At 33.3% G+C, this 24,581-nt stretch overlaps 1 protein-coding gene across 8 annotated transcripts in view; it reads left to right on the top strand.

The window, feature by feature from the left end:
- Positions 1–4,027: 4,027 nt before the first annotated feature.
- Positions 4,028–24,581, top strand: part of LOC125054977 (embryonic polarity protein dorsal) — a 37,542-nt gene continuing 16,988 nt past the window's right edge. The window contains exons 1-6 of one of the 8 annotated variants that reach the window (XM_047657119.1): positions 4,028–4,385; positions 4,536–4,569; positions 9,629–9,694; positions 12,902–13,031; positions 21,418–21,570; positions 23,338–23,519. In XM_047657119.1, coding sequence (XP_047513075.1) covers positions 4,554–4,569; positions 9,629–9,694; positions 12,902–13,031; positions 21,418–21,570; positions 23,338–23,519 — 547 coding nt within the window. In that variant the 5' untranslated portion in view covers positions 4,028–4,385; positions 4,536–4,553. Of the gene's footprint in view, positions 4,386–4,535; positions 4,570–5,929; positions 6,057–9,628; positions 9,695–12,901; positions 13,032–21,417; positions 21,571–23,337; positions 23,520–24,581 lie in introns of those variants that run through there. The other 7 variants (XM_047657120.1, XM_047657121.1, XR_007117804.1 and 4 more) reach the window with 7 other exon arrangements.

The following is a 24,581-nucleotide window of genomic DNA, read 5'->3' as shown; positions in this document are numbered from 1 at the left end:
GTAGAATCTCCAGTCTATTGTCTAATCCTGATACTGTCTTGGACTTTAATGCAAGCTTGCGGCAATGCAGGCAAGCGTTTTGGCGGGTTCTTGAAATTATTATTGTTTAATTAGAATTTTTAATGAAAATACTTAACAGAATGGCAAAAAGCCTATTTAACACAATTCTCTATTATAATTTCGACGCCATCATTAGTCTAAAAAGCTTTAATAACTATATTTATTTTATTTAACGAAATTCGTGTCACATTTATGCAATAAATAACAGGAGTCTTAGCCCATTAAAAAATAATTTAATAGCACCGATAATAGTTGGCGACCCTTCAGGGGTTGATGGTATCAAAGCCGAGGGTGCGGTGACGCGCCGTTTTGGCTGGCGCCGACGTTGGGCGCCAGCCATAGTGGCTCAGGTTCCTAGGCACTATAGGGTACGGTATATTGTACTTTATAAATAGCTAGGCACTTAGGGTTCTCTATAGTTCTTCATTCAAAGGGAAAATACATGTTCGGAAATTGTTAGTTTTACTCTGCAAAAAACTGGCATATCTAGTAATTGCTTCAGAAAACTTTTCTGTATGTAAGGTAACAAATAGTTCTACTATGTATAATATAGTCTACTACAATGTTATTTCTGTGATTCATCATAATATGCGGGATACAAATAGATAAAAAACCTAATTTCTTACGTCCAACGAAATAATACGTATTATTTATATTTATAATAGTAATATTATCTAATGCTTACAAAACATTGAGGTAGGTCATGAGTCATACTTAACCCTTTATTGCAATATTACGCAATTCAGAAGGGTTGGTTCTCGAAGACAGGGTAGACAATATAAATTGATATATGCCCCTTTTTGTCACCACACGGCAGGTTTTGACGTTTAAGTTAAATACAAATTTTATTTTTATAATCCAAATGAAGTTTCTTTATCTAAATATATGATGTTGGAATAAAAACCTGTTTATATAATATCGCTTCGTTGGAGGGAACATGGTCCACCACCATCCAGAACTGCTGACTAGGAGGTATTCTGGGCTTAGGGTTTATGGTGAATTTTTTGATTCAATTACTAAATAATATGTAGTTACGTATTAAATCATCTAACAACTATAATTTTGAGTAATTTAACTACCATTCAAGTTTAAATCGTATATTCAACTGTTTAAAAACATGGCGGCATGGTAGTTTTGGCGCCACACGCTATCTGTCACAGGTGAGGCGCCGACGCCTCGCCGTCGACAACGAACATAGACATACAATGCGACGCGACGTTATAGGCGACGTTTCGAAAGAAGTATATTATTAAAATTATGAGTCACGGGTCATGTCGCTGAATACTGTAGTGATCAAAAGGTACTCTCTGGTATAAAAATGATATATGAATATATTAAACTGTGTATTTAATTTATAATTATAAAATAAGATATAATTAATAACTATCATACAAACGGCGTTCGTAAGCCTGAAAAAAACCAATGCTATTTATTATGTAACACATTACTGCGTCTGTTTCAGGTATCTTTTAATGGATCCTGTTTTCCTACCTGTTTTCCTATCACTCGCAAAACAATTATTATTTAATCAGTGGAAATAAAAACCACGACTTTCATGCAAGCCATGTGCTCATTGAAAATGTGTTCATTAAGGAATTAAATAAACCCCAAAAAAGCTCTAGAAAATTAGGACTCGTAATCATGACGCATTCTACCATCCCCTAAGAACTAAATGCGTATGGCAAACGATGAGTCACATTTCCTGAAGTACTCTTAAATTACACCCACGCACCCGGATCAGAAGGCTTTCAGGTATGCCGCTATGACTCACGTTTGTTTTATTCAAGTAGTATTTTATTATCCGAAGTTTAACAAATTTATATAAAGTAGTTCAAGAAATACTAGCTGACCCGGCAAACGTCGTTTTGCCATGTATATTATTTCTAGGAAACATTTTTTTTAGTTCAATAAAAACAACCGTCTACTATAATAAATAAGAGGGATTGATCTTAGAGGAGTGAAAATTAAGGGTTGCATATATTTCTGTATGTTGTATCATAAAAAAAAAAATTAAAAAAATAGTTTGGGGTGGACACCCCTTATCACTTAAGGGTTTGAAAGATAGTAGCCGATTCTCAGACTTACTGAATCGGTCGAGCCGTATCGGAGGAGTATGGGAACGAACATTGTGACACGAGAATTTTATATTTTAGATGTATATAGAGATTGAATGGAATTTCCAATTTAATAAAAGTTGTTTGTCCAACCAACAACTTACCAACCAACTTGGTAAGGTTTTCTATGACAATATGACTAATTATTCAATTCACTTATATTAAACCATGGTCGGTATATATGCTATTTAACTACATAATTTTGGTTTTGAAATTTAGATAATTTCATTTTATTAATAAGGTTGTTTGTACAAGTTTGGGTACGAGTATGATACGACACTATACTGCAGCAAGCAGCAATAGCAGTGCATAATATTTATTTCTCAATATTGGTTGATTTGGAAGGATGTAATATTTTAATACTCTTTTCTGTTATTCAAATTTTTCTATTGTCATGAGGCCAATAATTATTAAATAAAGTTTGAAAATTGTAACCCGGCCATACTACCGTTTAGACTAGGATGTCGACATTGGCAAAACTAATAGATAGATAACTATATAATATAGCCTATAAGAATTTTAGTGTTTATTATCAAAAGTTTTTGTTACAGAGAACCTAATATGAATTAATATGACATAATATTGTGATAGATACTGCTTTCATATATTTCCTTTCTATTTTGAAACTTTACTCATTAAAAACTTCTAACTCCTTTAAAACTTGATGTGCGTTTTCCAATTACAGCACTAGAGCGCATTTTGCGGCATAATGCTCAACGTTGAGTGTTCCAACTACAGCAACGCTTCGCACAATTGAGCACTCTCAAAACGAATGCTCTCGCGAGCTTCTCGCAAACAATACCAACACAGTGACAGAAAATTGACCAGTATTTTTCTTTAAGTTGGCATTTATCGAAATTTTCGTTAGTAAATATTATTTATTGTTGAAAAATTTGTAAGGCTTTCGTTTCGTCGTAGATTTTGAAAATAATTAAAGTTATTTCAAACTGCTACAAAAATAAATATTATATAGGATGAAGGTATAAATAGTTACTTTTTTTATATTCCACATTTAAAATATGAATACAATTTTATTTTAAAATTCGGATCTGTAAACAAATTTACTTTACAGGATTATACTTTAGAAAAAATTGCAATGGTTTTGAAAAAGTATATAATTTTTTTAGAAATCATTAAAAAATATTACTCAAAACGTAAATGATGTAAACTTCTTACAGGAAACTAAATATTTTACTGTTAATTTAGCTTGTTAAAACCTTATATTCTTTAAAGGTTTTCTCTTATTTCAGTAAAAAAATGTTAATGAAATAATTTGATTATTAAATTAAGCGTAAAAAGTTTTCAACCAATTATTATTGTTTACCAAATTATTTATACATTAATGAGGTTGCTAACTCTATTCAGACCATTTTTTTGTCAACACTGACTTAGCGCACTTTGCTGATGCATTTGAAAACTAATTCACGTTCCAATTAAGCTTCAGCATTATGCGGCATTGTGCGGCACTGAGTCGCAAAATGCTCTGTAATTGGAAAACGCACATTGTTATTCTAATAATGAGACATTCTTACAAGACACATCCTTTATTATCTGTTATTTACATTTTTTAGATGTCAGTTGTCACTTCTCTGACAAACCAAAACGCGGTAAACTGTAAAATTATACTAAGTACAATATAAATTTCATTTAAAATAAAAAAGGAGAAACATTTGTAATACATGACAATACGAAAGTTCCTACTATATCTTCCACACATGGTGACATCTCATTTTTGACTTAAATAATAGCCATAATTCGCATAATTCGTGAAAAGTTTATTAATGAAATTGCTTTTTGCGCATGCGCTTATTCCGTGTACGTCAGTCGTCAGAACTCAGAGCGCCAACTGCCAAGTGACAGTTTGTTTCTATACGCCAATTGTAAGCAATCGTTCCGTGTGTAAGCCGTGTAAACTGTAAAGTTTTTTTTGCATTCGATGCACACAATAGCGATACTTCTGAATTGTAGCATATCGTCACGTTTGCTGCGCGTTAAATTCTGCGACTTAAAGAATTTCTTTAAATACACGCAGTAGTCAATTTCAGACATTAGCAATATTGTGAGTTAACAGTGTTTTGCCAACAAAGTGCAAAATATCTCAATTTTCGACATAACCTGTTCTCCAGTTCTTGGAACCGTGCATGCAGTGAGACCTTGATATCTTGAAGTTGTTCAATTGAAGACAGTTGTTATAGGATCATGCTGGAGGAGGTACGTGCTTAGTTTTACGATCTGGGTAAATCGCGCGAATACGACCCAATAAAACTGAATCGATTGTGAGTTCATAGTTTATCAGTTGTCCAGTGCACTAGTGATGACGAAGTATAAAGTTAAGTGCTGAAAAACATTTCGTGTCCTCAGACGAGGCGTTAACGTGCGATGGACAACGGCGGAGGTAAACGAGTGAAACCATTGCATGATATGCTCTAATTGAATGACCAAATTACACTATTTTGCCTCTTTGCACGTAGTTTTAGCATTCGATGTTGTTTATTTACCACATCTCAATAATCATCTTCTGTATATAATAAAAATTCCGTGTGGTATGCAATGAAGTAGCTTGTTTCATCTCTCGGTGCAATCTATAAATATCTCAAAAGTAGAACATTCAGATATAAAATATAGCTAGCTATATGGGTTTTGGTTTCATAAACTTTTAACTACTAACTTCTTTATTATATTTAAATTATTAAATTGTGTTTTTACTTCATCTTGGCTCACTTATGAAACACATATAATTGACAAAATAAATATTTTAAGTTTTATGTTGGTGCATCCTATCTTTAGCATGTTTAACAAACAGAAGTTTACACTTTAAGCAATAAAAACCCCTATAATTTAAACAACATATTTTAAAATAACTTGTTAATTTTCTAGGGGCAATTTTACTGTAACTTATGAAAATTTGAAATCTTTCATAGTTGTCTTTTGGGGGAAAGTCTTGCCTAAGTCGATAAATTTCTATACAATACCTTTTAATCAAATTGCTTAGGGCTTCCATTTAATTTATTTTAATATTAATTAGGGTGAGGGTGTTATATCTAATCACACATCTTATAAAGCATAAGGGACTCACGCAACGATTACTTTTTAAAATATATAATTTTAATGTTCTTTTATTTTGGTATGATTTTTATTTGACCTATATTCAAGTGTGCTGGATCAGCCTAAATAGATTTTAATGCTTTGTACTGTAATAAAAATCATGCTGGTTGGATGCCATTACAGTTTTATTAATGTCTTTACTAAGTACCAAAGACTTTTATATAGATTCTTGAAATTCAAATCCACTTATAACAATTACTATTAAGTGAAGCTCTTGTATGTCTATCTGTCAAATGGTGTTTATGTTGTGATGGAAAGAGACAAAACACTGTTTTGGCAAAAACACTGTAATTAGACTTATTAGGCCTTTGTGTCTTATGGAGTTAGAGATAATAGACAAACTATTGCCAGTTTCCACATATACTATAAAGTCACAAATTAATATAGTGATCCTAATGTAAAAAAAAATCTATTTGTGATAATGGACCCATTTATCAAGTTCTTCTGAGAAATGTCTACAGATTGTCTCTTAAATGTAAAAAATCATTTATATGATTTAATGATATAAAATATAAATCATGCTCAGCGTGTTTACTACATATCAAAATCTTTGTTGAAACAAATTCTGAGGTTCAAATTATAATGCAGTAATGATACTATTTTCCTTATTGTCACATCTTATTATATTAAACTATATCCCCACTCTTGAATCAATCACAAATGTTATATGTTATCTGAGAGTCAAACATAGTGGACATTTTGTGTATTTCATTGTGACTTTTTTCTGAAGAATAAAAATTATGGTGGTATCAAGCATGTTGTGGTATTATTATCCAGGTAGGCGAAGAGAGATTCTGATATACTGCGGTATAACTTTATAGATTTTATTTATTTATTTTTTAAATAAAAAAAAAACTTTATAGTTATTGTAGTTAAATTAATTTATTAAGACTACATGAAGGCATTATATTATACCTAGTTCCATTAAATACAATTGACAATTGTTTCATAATTAATTAATATATGTTATTTAAATAGTAATCTTGAGATGAAAATGTGTCCTTATAGCATATATGTATAAGGAAAAATCTTTTTTAATATCTACTCTTGTTCTTGCATATTCAAGTTTTTTAGTCAAATACTTTTGGAAATATGTTAATAATTAATTGATCTGGTTAATTCGAACTTGTGATCTTTATTTTTTACAATAAATAGGTAGCTTGAGTTTTTCTAATGTTGGGTATGATATCCATTATTCAAGGCAATATATTAGGTCTTGGGTTTGTTTCCCTTTAAGATTTCAACGCTGATTGCTGATGGAATTTTGTACTAGAACCAGTGCCGCCGCATTGTTTCTAACCATTTCATTTGTCAAATATGCGAAATCCATTACATAGTTTAATACAAAAAAATCTGCGTCTTATATTTGAAATAAAATATACAAAATAAACGTTTAATATTTCTAGTAGCGTGTTACGACTACTCATTGATTATTGTCAAGTCAAAGCGAAGTGTCCAACCACTCGTAATTATAGACGCAAAACCAGTTAAGTCATTGTCCTGCAAACTTGATCATTTAATTATGTAGAATACTTGTGTCTCTATAGTTTTTCTTATGTTTATTGTAGTGCCATGTTGATGTGATTATTGGTACAATTGCGACATATTTCTTTACAACCATAATATAAATGTCATGATATAGGCATTTGAATTGCTTCCAGAAAGATGATTTCAGTATATATCTCTTTGGTATTCAGACCTTTTAAACAAAAATATCTAGATCGAATTAGATCTCGTGTTGGAGCTATGCCCACGGACTGATTGTCAATATGATTTTTTTTTGTTCTTGTCCATGAAGAATAATAATATTAAAACTGTTGATCAAAACATAGAACAGATATTTTTTTATTATACTATTTTTATTTTACACGTTTAAACTACTTTTAATCGTGCTGTCAAATCATTCGTGATTCGTTGCGATATCAAAGCCAAGAAAAATATCTAGTTACATTTGAATTATATTGATAAAAATACCATAAATACGTTATAGCTAAACTGTTTTCGTAAGGAGCCTATTTTAAATTAAAGCACTAACTCAAATCATTATCTTACAATACCATATACAGTGCTTCTTATATATATAATTTTCTTAACACCAAGTTCTAATGTTAAGAGTTAAATTTGTAAATACTACATATATATATATATAACATTTTAGACGCGAACGCTCGTTAAACATATACTTAGAAGAACAGTGTTGACTTATCTCAGTCTAAGACCTATGTGAATGGTGGTTATAGTGTGTTATTATGTTGAAAATCTCATATATAAATTACTGCGTAGTAAATACGAGTAGGAAGTACGACGATTAAATTATACAATATAGCAGATGCTATAGAAGTGTTTAGTTAGTATAATAAACCTAGAGCAAATTAATTATCGCTCGATATAGATAATCGTTTTTTGTTACGTCATTTATAAAACGGCTCAAACATTAAAGATGTATCCGTCTTAAAAATATACTTTTAAAATACACATCTTTATGAACATCTCGACTATTTGATAGCTTCTTTAATATACAAAACTATACAAAAAGTCTTTTTCTAATCTTAAATGAAATCGAAATTCTACGTTAAATTAAAAAAACAATACTCTATCAGAAGCTATCCCCTTCGAGCCCCTTTTCTGATAATATGAAATAAATTTTAGGCTTAGATGTGATATTTCAGCAAAAGGTTATGCAATATACATCTTCTAGGTACCAACAAATTTGAAATCAAGTCGAAGAGCTCTCAACCATAAATTTATATAGACAATATTTTTAAAAGCGTACCATGCTCTAAAAGTGTCCCATAGTGACGAAATTCTTGGCTTAAAAGTCTCGTGTATCGTATTCTGGGTATATCCCTATCTATCTATACGCCATATCTTCTTAATATGTATTTATAAATTACGTGTCACGTTGTTTGTCCGCTATGGACTTCTAAACTACTGAACCGATTTCATTCAAATTTGCACACCGTGTGTAGTTTGATCCAACTTAAAAGATAGAAGGAGCTTACATCTCAATTTATACATGCAATATTATTTTATTGCAAAATATTTGTTTATTATTTGATAGTCACATTTCTAACAGATGGCGTTGTGTTGAAAGTACCAACGTTTCATATAAGCTACAATTTAATAATATAACCACCAAAAAAGCATGGTGGTCCCCACGACTGGTGTTCTTCTACCGTTTCCCTTGAATAGTTTACTACTATGTAATATAACAAAAACCTTAGCCACAGCAACGCTTGGCCGGTCTGCTAGTATATGTACATATATATATATCTATACGTCATGATGACCAGTCAATTATTTAAATTATCTCATAAACTCTAATACAATAGTGATCTTACGTTTTCCTCTATTAGAATGCCGTGCACGTGTCGATGTTTAGAAAGTAGATCAATAATTTCCGCCTACCTTCTTAATATTCTGTTAGAACGAAGAATCAAGAAGCGTTTAAGTTTTATTTGCGTATATTTTGCTTGAAATAAAAATCAGTGCTTTAAATGTTAAAGGTAAGTTTTGCTTAGCATTCCACACGCGTTGTCTGATTTTTTATGTTTGTACTTAACGCCTTACTTTATGGATTTACCAATTTTAATAGATAACAAAGTATATCAATTGAACTTTACATTATCTATTTAATATTGTCATAACCACTCTCAGATTTTGGTACTTTTAAGGCTTGATGATTAAGACATAGTCTTAATTTTAATAGTTATCCAACCGCAAAAGGCAGCTTAGAGCTGGAATAGAAATTTCAAGTTAGCATTTCATGCTTTTATTCCCTGGAGGAAAATTTACCTTACCTTGAAATTAGTTCTGAGGTGAAAGGCGATTTGAGGTATCGTCTGGCATTTTTAAAAGTAGATGTGTGAATATTTTAAGTATACAGTTATAATCTAGTAATTACATAATAATGACACGATTTAATTGATTCGAGTTGTGTTAACTATTTATTAAAAGAATATAAGTTTATATAAGAAATAACAGCCTCTGAATTTTATTCTATAATATCTAGTTGAAACTAGCATCACACATTTATATATAGCAACACAGTAGGATGCCGACAAATATTTAATTACAAACCGTTTTTTAGAATGAAAAAGCAAATCATGATATAACATTTGATTGTTTGTACAGCTGCGGAAAAAAATGTAAACTTTATTCAATATTGTTTGCCTTTGTGGATTATTTTTTATATGCTTTATTTTGCACACTATATTTACTTGTCCTATTAGCTGCTAACTGTACATAAGTAGTTGTGTGCACTATGTTCCTTGCTTCAATTTGTGTTGAATCTAACTGCTTGATGTGACGCGCTTGCTCAGTGCTAACAGACTGCGTGTTCTTTGCAGAGGGCGTGTTAGACATAATACACAATGAAGGAGACCCTCCATCCCACCTGAATATTAGTGATGTCAGTAAGTATGCTTTTTAATATTAGCAAATATACAGTAATATTTACTACCACGGAAAGTTGAACTAGGTGTTGTATGTTTCCTGTATTGTCGCTTGTGTCTTGGGACCCTTTGCCTTTGTTATTAGTGTGAAAAAGTAATCCAAAACGAAATTGTATTATTACTATACATTAACTTATTGTTTTTGTATAATAAAATGGTGCGTCAGTTAATTTGTTTGAAAAATACGATTAATGTTGCTTTTAATTATGGTAATTAACAGATAGCGTAATGAATTAAAATTCCATTTTTTCCATCGACTTTAGTTAAATTCTTATTCATCTTTAGATGTCATTTTAGATCACTGTTCCTTTACGTCTATGTGTGAACGAATTTGTGGCACTTAATGTCTCCGAAACTATCGATGTTTTTATATGATCTCAGAACGAATTCGCATAAACGAAGTTAGTTATCCTATATAGTAATTTACACAACTGTCGTATTGGCAAATTTGCTGTTAGGGAAATTGTAGTTAATAAATTTTATCAGTAAAGTACGGAAGTGTAGCTTTTCTTATCTCATAAGTAAATATTGGTTTATAGAATCATTAACCGGCGCCACTGCTTAACATTTATGTTGTTTACCGGGGAAAACCCCGCTGGTAGCTTTCCGAATTGTGAAAGTGCGTGCGCCCTTGGCACACAAATTCTTACTACGATCACTGTATCTCTGCGGATGTAGAAAAGAAATTAAACTTATTAATATAGTTTAATCATAAATTAATTTCCTAGTTAGGTTAGATCTAAAATTATTACCGAAAATTAAGAAGTTTGTAGTATCTTAAATTATCTTAGAAAAAACTTGCTCAATTGTGTAGCAAATAGGTGCTTCTCGGAAATTATTTTTCCATGGAATGCCCGTTGCCAAATTGTATTGACTGATATTTTTGAAATCACTTTGACGAATTTATGTACGAATCTTTATCGCGATCGCTGAGTCTTAGTTGGATAAATATTACATAAACAGTTCGTTAAATATATTTTTAATTAATGTCGCTACGATTAATTAAAAATAAAATTATATTATTTCAGATGTAATTAACATACAGACCAGTGGTTTATGGATAAGAATTAGAATAGACTTATGTTGGGAATGACTTCCATGTCTTAAAAAGTTGTTGTCCTGTACAGGAGGTGGGCGTTTTTCATAGTAAAAGTACCTAATAATGTACAATTTATTTCACAAAAATATGAGGAAAATGGGCCGGTCTTTCTGCTAAATGTGTATGTGTGTGTCCAGACAATGTAGGCGCAAATTTAAAAATTAAAACACAATTTATTGGTACAATGATCTTTGATAATTACTAAAAGAATACCTAATTTCAAAATCTACCACGTAATAATTAATTTTAGTTTTACCCCATAATAGAACCTCTGTGTGTAGGTACATAATATAGAATGTAATAGAAATATAATTTTTATTGTTACGACCTGCATACTCTCCATTTCCTAGATAAATATGCAATAAGCATAACGATATTTTTAGAATTTTATCCTGTACGTATGTTTGCTTTGTACGTATGCTTTGATGCTGTTGATATAAATAGCAAAGAAAATTGTCGTACCTTTTTACATAATTTGGAAAAATAAGTATCTAATAATATTAACAATTGTATTGTCAGTTGAAGTAACAATATACAAACTGACCTCAGTATTTTGTTAAACCATCAAATTAATGACAGGACACGCGCTTTTTAGATGATTCGGAATTTAAATATTCATGCTTCAATCATGGCTTCATTATTACACGTCATTTATTCACCAAATTATAAACCTATTACCTTCTCTCTGTATTGAATAGACAGAAAAATGTTTTATGTGTTAAGTAGGTACAGTTATATCAAAAACGACGTGAGGTTATATCGCTAAGTAAATATACATACTAAAACAGGAATTATTCAAACGGCGTAAACGATTATCATTCAAAAGATTTTTTACTGTTACGTCTATGAACTTATAAATTTGAAGCTAATTCATTTTTAGAAGGTATTTAGTACTAGAGGATTCATAATAAAATGCTATTTATTTGGTTTGTCAAAAGTAGTTCAAAAATATTAAGCACATATTTCAAATTCTACCCTCTTATTTATAATAAAAACTCTAAATGCACCGTCATAACTGAAATACTAATCTCTTCATCACAGTGTAAAAATGATTTGTCGGATATAAAAGTAACTAGAGTAACATATAAGTTAGCTTATATGAGGGTAGATGTTAAATACATATCGTTTTAAACATTTGTCTATTATAAACAATCGTAATCCAGTGGCGCCACAACCCTATCTCTTGGCCACTGATTGCATCAGTTTCTTAATTTGTATATCATAGACTATAGGTGATCAGCCTTCTGTCTGACACATGTAGAATTTTTGATTTGAGACAATATCAAGTACGCTTGATATTGTCATAACCTTTACACATTTAAATAAAAAACTTTTCAACCGGATTAAATTATGTATTATTATAAATTTACAATTATTTAACATAATTTTAAATTTAACCGACGTTTCGCGTGCTTCACAGCGTGCGTGATCACGGTGACTGAAGACAAAAGGTGTTGGTTGTCAAAAAGTATCACAGCTGTAGAAAAAAGTTGCATTATCTGTATTTATTTCCCCGATATTTAGTCGATACCAACTCCGGTTTGCTCACGATGTTTTACTTCACTGTTCAAGCTAGTGTTAGCACTAGTCCATTGCATAGCTGGAGATCGAACCTACGACTACAAACAACACTGCTCATATATAAACGTCCTAAAACGATTGCTTCACTTTATTGACGTGGCTTTTGTTAGCGGTGAATGATGGAACAGAAATTTAGCTTAGTAATAAGGTAAATGCTGGACGTTTCATAACAAAACATATTTGACTCATGTATGCTTACTATTTCACACTTTACCCCCGACATTGGTAGCCGATCTCTCTTATATGGATCTGTACTCCATTAACACCCGGCTATAGACCAAAATACAACTCGTTAAACATATTTTACGACCCGTCAATTACAGTCGGTATTTTTTTAGAATCTGGAAATAGTTCTAAAGTTCATAATTCAAAAAAAGAACTGTATTTCGTCTCTTTTTGTCATATTTTGTTTTCGCTGTGTTGAAAAGAGACAGAGAGAGACACCATGTATTTCTAAAATATTTTTAAATTTTAATTGTGTTTTGCAGTTGAAGCGATTACGAAGGCGGATCCGGTTTACGCAGGCGTAGACGCGATGTCGCGGACGCCTGCGCCTGACCCGCTTGGTGCCTTGCGCTATGTGAGGATCGTTGAGCAGCCCGCCAGCAAAGCACTTAGGTAAAACATGAACCATTATTTAAACATTATTAAACTAGTGAAGTTCGTACCGCCTAACAATCAATGAATGTCGTGTTACAGATTAGCTAAACTTAATATATGATTTTATGAAAGTACAGTGGACCCCCGGTAAACCAACAAACATTTTGCAGGGCAGTGTCGGACTATGATATTTGTTGTACAGATCCAATGATAAGATTCTATATGTTATATGTATGTAGGTATATGTACTCTGAAGTACAAATTACACTTCATTATGTACCTATGTCAAATTTAAAAAAAATTACCGTGTCGGATTACAGGGGGTGCCGGATTATCGGGGGTTTACTGTAATACAATAAATATATTAAATATTAAATTCTATTTTCATAAAAAGAATAAAAATAAGAAATCAACACAAAAAGAAATAAGCGTCTGAACGCATATTTGACAACTAATAAATGTCAATCCTTTTTCATTACTGATATTATTCAACATTTTAATAATCTAAAATATGCCATTAGCCGAATATTGTAGATAAATCTTGTCGACTCGAAACCTTTATTTAAATATGTACGTGCTTTAATATAAAAGACAATTAAAAGTTTGACAGTTACGAAACCTGTGAACATTTTGAATTGGATTTGTTTTCGAATACAACAAATGAAAAATCATGAAAATCGGTCCAGCCGTTCTCGAGTTGTAAATGTTCGAACAAACTCGACTTTGTGTTATCTACTATATAAAAATAAGTCGGGTTTTCCTTCCTGACGCTATAACTCCAGAACGCACGAACCGATTTCCACGGTTTTGCATTCGTTGGAAAGGTCTCGGGCTCCGTGAGGTTTATAGCAAAGAAAATTCAGGAAATTCAACATAAAAGCGGGATCACCAAACGAAATGTTACATAAAACGAAGCCATCTGGTGGCGAAACGGAGATCGCCGAGTTTGCTAGTATATTCTAAAATTCATCTACTTAAAATTGGCATTTTTTTAATTCATTAAAGAACAACTCGCGTATATGTAGTAATAAGAATGATAAATCCATTTGCACAGTCGGATAATAAACTAGTTCGTACGTCAATGTTAGTAATGCCGGTTAAACAAACCGTTAACGTTTGAACAGATTTTGGCGCTAAACGGATCTAAAGTGAAAGACCGACAAAATATTTGGCAGCAATTTGGGGCACGGCTCTGGTGAATGATCGGTAACATTTGTTATGAAGTCGTAATTCGGATAAAATAGTGTAGAGCAAACAGTGAAGGCTCGTTACGAATGGGCCATTTATAAATTTACACTTCGTATGCGTATGTACATAAAGAAAACGGGCGGCATTATCGCTAATAAGCCACCTGTTCGGGCAATTCAAATAAGAAAAAAAAAGTGCGGAATACAAAGTACACATGTCAGAAGTAAAACTTCTTTGGCAAACTTATTTTTAAGTCTTGTTCATATTTATACAAATATAAAACTTTAGATTTCCCAGACTAATGGGAGAAAGGAAGATATGTGAGGAATTTAATGAATTTAATTGTCATTAAAATATTAAAAGTGTCGAAAATTAATACAAATTATAAATTTAATTTTTAAAATTTATTTCTTCGATAATAAAAACACGTGGCATTGTCATTTACAATTCGTCATTGGAGATATAATTTTTTTTGCATAAAATATAAAATACCTATTAATATTTCATAAATTCTCTTTACGAAATTTTAATTTAAAAAATAGCATTTCTAAATGGTAATTCGCCCTTCTCACTCTCTCTCAATCGGTCTCGCCCTTTTCTTCGACAAAAACGCACACTTCGTGACGCTAATATGTATTATTATTATTGCGTTTCATTCTTAAAAATTTTACCCTCATGCGCCTAAAGAAGTTTCACCAAAAATACCAAATAGTAGAGTTAAAGAAGTGCATAACTAAATTAACAACGGACACAAAGGGATTTCTTGATTTATTCCTTCTAGAAGAGCGTTCTTAAAAGGCCGGCAATGCCTTCTGGCAATGGCAATGTTGCCAGAAGGCATTGTCATAGGAGGTGGCATCACTTAACATCAGATGAGCCTCCGGTATGCAAAAAAAATCGTAGATGCGATAATATCTTTAATAATACGTTTCTTAAGGCAATTTCCGCGCACCATCATTATGATATGATAAATAAATAAATAAAATTATGTTATCAGCTGCCCACTGAAGTATTTCCGAACCAATTCGACTTAAAGTCGTTCAATAAAAGAGCGTACCAATTCCTAAAAGTCCGCCAGCGCACTTGCGAGCCTTCTGGCAGTGTGAGTGTCCATGGGCGGCGGTATCACTTAACATCAGGTGAGTCTCCTGCCTGTTTGCCCTCGTAAAACAAAAAAAATATCTCGATATTTTTGCCTGGAATTCAAAGAAGCATCTGTTCAGATTCCGTTAGTAATATTTTAATTATGAGGAATAAATCGTAGATATGAAATAGCAGAAGTTATAACATTGTCAATGCTCTAAGCGTGTAAATATCCTTGTCAAACGGCCAGTATTATCTACTTAGTTGACATTGAACTATTTTCAAGGTCCGAACCGAAATTGGCTCAGCGCACTTATTGATTCGGATTATACTCAGAGAAATTTTGCTAACATCATTTTATAATTTAGTAGCTTTCTCTTAAATGTGATTTTACTTAGCCTACCTATTTAGTACATACCAACATGGAACATTTTGCTATGCTACCCTAGAGACTGGTCGGTTTTCCAGAATGAAAACTTTTTAGGTTTTTCTATGATTTTTCTCTTAAACCTCAGAGCTCAAGTTATAATTTCTTAACTAACAAATAAAAAATAGGGGTGGATCGTAGAGGGTAGATGAAAATTAAGGGTTGTATGTATTTTGTATACTGTATCTTAAAAAAAATAAAAACAATTTTTTTTTGTCTATAATCACTTAAGGGCTTGAAAGATAGATAAGATTCTTAGACTTGAATATGCATACAAAATTTCATAAGAATCGCTCGAGCCGTTTCGGAGTATGGGAACGAACATTGTGACACGAGAATTTTATATATTAAAGTCACTTGTGTCTAAGAACATATAAAGATCCATTAAGTCGATAGCGTAATGAGATTCAGAACCCTTGGCGATGCTATAAAATCTAGCCTAGATTTTGCACGGGGCGGAACTGACTTATAAATATCCCGCAAATGACGTCATAGTCTCGCGCCGTGACGTCGGCTAGAGATGCCCATTGACGCGAGTGTAAAATCTTTATTGATCTCTCTATTGATTTTCATTTGTATATTTTGATCTTTATTGCAAATGATAGAATGAACGTTAATACGGTACTAGTAGCTTACATAATTATCAAGAATAGTATCTTTACTATGACCTAACGTCGGTGTTAACATTTGTTGACAATATATTTGTATGAAAACTCTTAGCTAGTTAGGCGCTATAAAAATCTTGATTAATTTACGACATCTACAGTTCTTGACAACTGAAAAATTTACTTGTCATTGCATCGTACTTCCTGACTGTTTTTTTGCTATCAACGTTACTACTTGAAGATGACCATTGTTTTTAAATTAAGTATTTCGCATTGACTGTCTTAATATTTCCTTAGTGGAAGAGTTAGATAAGCTTATGGAAGAGATCTGCTCTCTTCGTATCCTTAGCATTGGTACTATATAGTTGGACAGACACCTACAATAATAAGTGTAAATTGACACCAATAAAAAAAGGTCTTAAGTAGTTCTGATTAGTATACGTTAATAAGGTACTAGTAGACTCGGCCAAGCGTTGCTGTGGCTAAGATTTTTGTTATATTACATAGTAGTAAACTATTCAAGAGAAAAGGCAGGAGAACACCAATCCACCATGCTTTTTTTGGTGGTTATGCCATTAAATTGTAGGTTATGTGAAACGTTGGTAACTATTTTGATAAGGATCAATACCTAGGTGCGAATAAAGAGTTTTTTCTAGCGGTGGTATTTTAATAAAAAAATAATAATAAAAGGACGCTTATTGTGACGTAACTATAAAAGATGGAGACATGCTGTCGCGACATTTTTTATAGATAGTGATGTGTCCTGAAAAATTGTAATACATCATTTTGTTCTGTCATTAATAGTTTTCGCAGCGCACACGATTGAAGGAAGTTTTTTGTTTATTTTTTTACACCTTGGGTTAGAATATTCAAGTTTTAGTAAGCATCCCTAATTTTTTTGAAAATGAAACATAGCCTATGTCACTCGGGAATAGTGTAGCTTGCAATGGCGAAAGAATTTTTGAAATCTGTCCAGTAGTTTCGGAGCCTATTCATTTCAAACAAACAAAAAATCAAACCTTTCCTCTTTATAATATTAGTATAGATTTCAGACATTTAGAAAATAAGATTTAACGTGAATGACCCAAGTGTTACCTCTACACCCATCGACCTTGGAACAACAAAGGCTTCTAGTAAATACGCATAACAGAAGTAAAACTAGTGATTTTATACAGTAATTTGTGTAACTACTCGCAATCTTGCCATTGTTTTCCTCGTCGTGGTGTTAATTGATGAGATTTAATTAATTAATTTGTACCTTATTTCAAAAGCAATAAGGTCGTTTGCATGTCGTTCGTTGGAATGTATGAAGCTCGATGCGGGATTACAATTGCTGTTTAAATATTTATGCAATAGTTCTATCTTTAAAATCATTATTGGATGAAACGATTTAAATTTTGTTCGAGTTACAAAGTCTCAATAATTCGAGATACTGCGTATATGGGTTCAGGGGATTTTCGACTTAAAGAGATTCCACTGTATTATTTTTTTTTTTTTGCATGGATTCGCAGTCAGGGGTACCAACCACTTGACCAATGAGTCGTAATTATCGCACTCTTTACTTTTCTCCTATATTTATTGCCTGGAAGATATCGCTTAGTAATAAGGCCCGTTGCAAATTTATTTTTCCTTTAATATATCTATTAATCTTTTCTAAGTACATTTTTATTTAAATTACATTTTATTCCCCCCCATACACTTCACAAATAGTGTGTATATAAAGTGTGACTAATTAAATAAATAATAATGTTACAATTGCCGTAAAAGTGACCTCATTGCAAAAAAATATTCTTCGATTGGGCATACAAACAGCCTTCTCAGACTACAAAGATTGTTTCCCTGGGAATCGTATCCAAAAGTTATCACCCCTGAATATTAACCTACAATTTTTTTTGGAGTTTACTCCTTAAGCCGGGTCCACATTTGTAGCATGTTGACGTATCACGATCAGTCGTATCGTATCTAGTATTTGTATCATAAATATGGACGCTCATTTTGTCCATGTCGTATTTTTAAGGCGTATCTTGTAAAAAACGCGTCCATACTTATCAAATGCTGTATCATGTCAGTGTATCGGCTTTAACTTTACAAATATAGACGCTTCACTTTTCTTCCGATGTATCCTGATGCGCGTATCTTTCAGTGCACCTTTCCCTTCTCGTACGGTTCAGTCATGTCTTCGTTCCCAAACGGTTTAGCCATGTCAGCAATTGCTCACAGTTTGGCGGTGACTAGCGCCTGTTATATTATCATTAATAGTATTTCAAAAAAAGTTAAACCCAGACGTAGACGGCGCTGTAAGTGTTTAGAAACCGAAACAAACATGGTGGAATACCATTGATGCGAGATTTAAAATTTCAGCATACTTGCGGAAAATACAAAAATTTCACTCGCATATCACCTATTGATGTTGTGTATTCCCTTTGATGATCGCGAAAAAACCGACACAGGATGGTTCGGGGTGTATCAAGTATCGTATCGCGATACAGTATCAAAATACGTCCATACCACCGATCGTGCTACGCGTATCGGATACGAGGTGTATCAAGATACGCGCTTAGTGCGGATCGGGCCGTATCCGATACGGCATGTATCATAAACGGGTATCATTTTGCGTCCAAACTAACGATCATGATACGCGCCGAAGCCACGCAACGGAGATACGATACACCGAAATGCTACAAATGTGGACCCGGCTTTAAGAAACGATTTAAGTTATAAGGCCCGGTACGGAAATTTTATGAGGAGTAAAATCAAGTGTAACACGAAAAGTTGAGGCGTTATGTAGAAAGACATTGTCAGTGTTGACAGGTGTAAAAAATAATAGTAGATTGTCTAGCGAGCCATAGAGTTTTGTCAATAGTAATGGTCAGTGAAATTAAAACTAAAAAGATTGTTCATTCTTATTCTTCTCTTACTATAAAGGTAACTTTGGTCACCGAAAGAAAATCCTATTTCGGCATAGATGATGTAGGTACGTTTTATTACTACTACAAACATTTATATTATAAAAACATATATTCTTACCACCTTTAGTATGAAAATATGGTCGACAGCCACAGAACATTATTGCCATTTTATCGTTTGTAAGGAGTAAACTCCAATCGTACGTCGTAGCTGACACACACACACTTTTTTAATCTTACATATTAATTTATGTAATGCGTTGTAATTCTTAAAGTGCCAACTTAGTAACCAGCTTACGTGCCTAGGTTTCTAGAGGTTAATTGAGATGTTGAACCCTAGTTCTCGCTTCATTGAACCTAGACTATAGTTTTGGCTTTTTCTGTTTTGTCTAGACGGGTTTGTAAACAACTTTTTTGGAAGTTCCTATTTTTTACCTTTGATTACATTACTTACATAAATTATACATCATAAAAAACAATTATACTAAATAAGGAATACATGATATACAAAGAGGTTCAAACATTTACGAAAGAAAAAAAAATTAAAAACATTTAACTAAATATGTAATACGGCTGTGTTGTGTGATGGTGTGAAAGTGAGGGTATTTTCGTGTATGTGGGGTGTTCTCATGATGCAGGTCATTTAGCTGTATGGATATTTTTAATACTCGTTTTATGCATTTTCCGCGATAGCTTAAACAATTCAATGAGTAATTACTGGTCGTTGTATTGTATATATAGTAGTGGTTTATTTTACCGGAGTACCGACAGTCAAAACCATTTACGACGACATCGTTTAGAACAACATACCGGTCATATTGACCAAAATCAAAGGTCTCGGCTGAATTGTATGTATTAGGATCTAAATAACAACGTCATCGGCTGTTGCGACTATCGGTTTTTACGACCAAATATGAGTAGTCCCTTTGATGTCGTTATAACAGATTTTGACTGCATTTATAATTCAAGAACAGCTGGAGCAAATTTAGTGTTTTTAGTGTCTTCGTCCGGAATATGATAGGCGTTAAAATATGATATCAATAAAATAATTTATTATAAATCATGAGTACAGCCGTTCATTTATTATAAGTAGATACATATGACAAAACGCAACTGACACCTCACGTAATGTCTATGGTTTGTGAACATGTCGATATATTTATTATCCCAATAAAAAAATTTACTGCCGCTTATACATTGACTGTGTAGTATTTGATATAAAGAAATCTTTACTTTCCTTATGTTTAAATTAAATGTATTTTCCTTATGTTTAATTAAATTGTAAATTAAATTATTATGTGGAAATTAACCGGAAAAATTATCGTACTTTTACCTAATTGCGGCCCAAAAGATTACTTGTTAATTACGCGATTGGGTTCCGTTTCTATTTCCTCATCCTATTTATTTTATTTTATTTACGCGCGTGCGGCTAAACGTAGAATTTTTTTCTACGACCTTTTTTTCGAAGATCTTTGCGTTGCGTTTTATTTAGAAAAAGAGATTTGAACACTGAACTTAGATTTAAGTTGGATTTCAACGATTTCTTTACGACAAACATTTTATGTGCAATAAAAATTCAATTTGTATAGTCCAATATGGCCCCAGTAGAATGCGACCCCGAGAGTCTGATACGGTAAAGGGGTTACCGAGAAGAGTCTTAGGTATCTCTCACCCGGCTCTTCTCTTGGAGTAGCAGAGGCCTGGTGTGAATTGAGTACCACATATCCCAGTAGCTATTGAATTACGGGGAATGCGTAAAAAGCTTTTCCGGTTATATTCTGAAGCAGTCAATAACCAGAATATCGTGGCCTTGACACACGCCAAGTAAAGATCAAGATCGGTATGGCCATATAAGTTCAGTGTTAAATTTCAAGGAAATTTTTAATTTAACATTCAATGTATGAAAACTTATTCTGATTTCTCTTTTAGTATTAAGGCAATTGTAATATTACTCTAAAAAAAAATTGCGTTGTAAAAATGTCTAAAAAAAATTAAAATTATATCGGTAATTTACGACAACACTTGTACCTACTAATACGATAAGAGGCTTCCGTTTTAACGGTATCACTGTTCTCTCCCATTGCATTATAGGGTAAATACAATTTGAGAGAAAGAGACAACAGTACTTTAGTTTAATAAGTAATTTTTTTGAAGTACCTATTAGTTAATTTTTCTAATATTATCTTTTGTTTAAGGTTTCGATATGAATGCGAAGGTCGGTCAGCGGGTTCGATACCCGGCGTGAACAGCACGTCAGAGAGGAAGACATACCCTACAATAGAAATATGTGGACACAGGGGACCGGCCATTGTCGTGGTGTCTTGCGTTACCAGAGATGAACCATTTAAGTAAGTTTTTAAATAAATTAGGAATATCGCAATTTATTTGAGAATGTAAATGGAAATTTATACCTTAGTTTCTAAGATTCATCAAACACTACAGTGTATTAAAGGTATTTTAAATTACACATAATGATTTGGGTTTCTTGCTAACCATTGTAAGAAAACCCAAGCCTTAGACCGAAAAGTCGACGGCGTTAGTCAGACACAGAAGGCTGATCACCTATTAGAAAAAACAAATGATTATAAACAGATACAGAAATGTGCGGTTAGAGCGCCACACTGTCTTGCTTTGACTGAAATTATAAGTGCTCGTTCAGACACAGCGGGAACCGCGCGATTGTCAGATCGTGCGGTTTGAACCGCAAAAATGGCGACTGTTCAGACAGTGGCGGTTAGTTAGCGATCAGTTTCAAGATGGAAGTCGAAGAGTAACTAACGTGTCAGTGGTTGATACAGAAAATAAAGAAAACGCAGATTCAGAGAGGATCTTAAGAGGATAGTAACACTATATCCCAATTTAAGGATGTTTGAGCGAAATTTTTTTGACTATTTGAGAATGTCAATAAAATCTTTTGATGAACTCATTGAACATATCAGGTAAGATATTTCAAGCTCTGAAACACATATGAGGGCAAGCGTGTTACCAGAAGAAAAACTCTCCACTTCATCAATAAATAACTCACGGTGCTCTTATTATGACGTGTTAATCGCGCGGTGCCCGCAATGCTAATGAACGCTGAGTAAGATATTCATAGTAATAGAACCGCGCGGGAGTATCGCGATTCTATTTTCTGGCGGTTGGGTTGCGGAAACCGCGCGGTTTGATTAACCGCGCGGGTATGTCTGAACGATTACTTAATAACTCATACAAATAAGACCCGCGCGATTTCCATGCGATTCTGAAATCGCGCGGTTCCCGCCGTGTCTGAACGAGCAATAACAGTTTAATTCTTATTTTATTCAGATTTGATATAATAATAAAATTTATTGTCATCGCAAAATAATGTATGTAGTTAATATAAATGTGTATACAATTAGCTACGTTCACCGACATTTCAACTGTTTATTTGCGCGTTAAAAATGCGATAAACTTGAACGTTATCTTAGGGGGCGTCCATAAATTACGTGAGGTGTTTTTTCAAATTTTCTGTCACTCCCTCCCCCCCTGGTGAGATGTCGTGAGATTTTATTCAACCCCCTCCCCCATCCCCCAATCTCACGTGAGATTTTTCAAAACAAGCTCGAAGAGCTCTTTGAGCTCGGATAACTCAAAATAGCACAGAATTCGTACTTTTGAGCTCGAGAGCTCAAAAACAAAATAAGTGAAATGTTGAGTGTTTAGGTATGGAGTTAGCGGGAAGTTGCAGAGATGGCCTTTAGGGTCAACCGTTTTCCTTAATTTTTTTTTTTCAATCAGAAAAAAAATTGCGTGATATTTGCCGAGACCCCCCCCTCTCTCCAACGTGAGATTAGATGAGATTTGACTCGACCCCCTCCCCCCCTTAAACACCTCACGTAATTTATGGACGCCCCCTTAGTTGTAAGTTGGAATGAAAAATCGGGGATAAAAAAATACTGCTAATATTACTGGTATTTGAGATTCAACATAAAGAATATTTCATAGTTTATACAATTTGAGTTAATAAAAAAGCAAACGTTTTAAAATGTTGAAAAATCTAAATATTAAATAGTTATGGAATAGACAAGTTTAGTACATAGCAATTGTCTATGAGTAGACTGTGCGAAAAATTGTTTTTTTTTTTTAATTTCTAGACCTCACCCACACAATCTGGTGGGTCGCGACCGCTGTGATAAAGGCGTGTGCACGGTGCGAACGAATATAAGCGATGACAATCGTATATCGTTCAGCAATCTTGGTATACAGTGCGTGAAACGGAAAGATGTTGCCGACGCCCTCGCTGTTAGAGAGAAGCTCAGGGTGGATCCCTTTAAGAGTAAGTGTAAACATTTTTTTATATATATATTATTATTTAACAGTTCGTTCAAAAATCAATATAATTAGAATAATAAGGAAAGAAATGGGCGGCCTTATCGCTTACGAGCGTTCTCTTCCAGAGACCACTGAAAGGAAAGTAAAATTAATTAAGGCGAGCGCAAGAAGTGCAAAACTGTGTAAGATGTTTTTTTTTTTATACGAGGTGAAAATGCGCTTACGCAGGCCCGCATCAAGGATGTCGAGCTTGACGCGCGTGTGGGGCTGGGTCTACACTCAAAACCCTCTGCTATTCAGAGGGGTAGCGAGACCCCACCCACTAAAAACACCTCAGCCCTTCACATGCCCTTAATATGGGCCCTCGGGGTTCGCTAGGCATTCTACCCAAGGGACCCGGGCTTAGCGTAAGATGTACAATAACTTAGAATAGGACGAAACATATGCTTTTGGTTCAAGTTTTTAAATGACATTCCCGAGATACTATAGAAGGGACAAGTCCAAACTTCCCATAAATGACCAGCATGTATGAATGTCATGAAAGTGGATTAACGCCCGAACCCAATAATCTATCTCAATCCATAATCCAGCATTAGAGATAGTAATCTTAATCCAAATGTTTTAACATGTGTGCCAATAACCAATCGACGGATTGTAATAGCCATCTGTCGATACAAGCTATCCATGGGAGGTCGTATCGGTGTCTGTGGATAGACCTTTGTATGAAAATGACAGTTGACGAAAGCTCGGTTTCAACAGTTAATTATTTTAACTTACACCGGTTTTTTAAATAATTAAAGAAACTGTTTGTTATTTTTTAATCATACACATGTATATTTTATTGTTATTTGTACGGTTTTATTTGGTTTACATTGATTATCAAATATGAGTGAAAACTCGGTAAAATGGATTGTCTTCTTAGAGTTTGGTTATTGGGATGCAGATAGGAGATCGATCGACTGTCACGCTCTGATCTCAGATTGTTTTCAATCTGAGCCTGAGGTTGTGGATTGATTATTGGGTTTGGGCGTAAGCCAGATATGTCAGGACGTAGCAAGTGGAGATC

This window comes from Pieris napi, chromosome 13, assembly GCF_905475465.1.
Source record: "Pieris napi chromosome 13, ilPieNapi1.2, whole genome shotgun sequence".
Classification (NCBI taxonomy): Eukaryota; Metazoa; Arthropoda; class Insecta; order Lepidoptera; family Pieridae; genus Pieris; species Pieris napi.
This window is presented reverse-complemented; position numbering and strand designations above follow the sequence as displayed.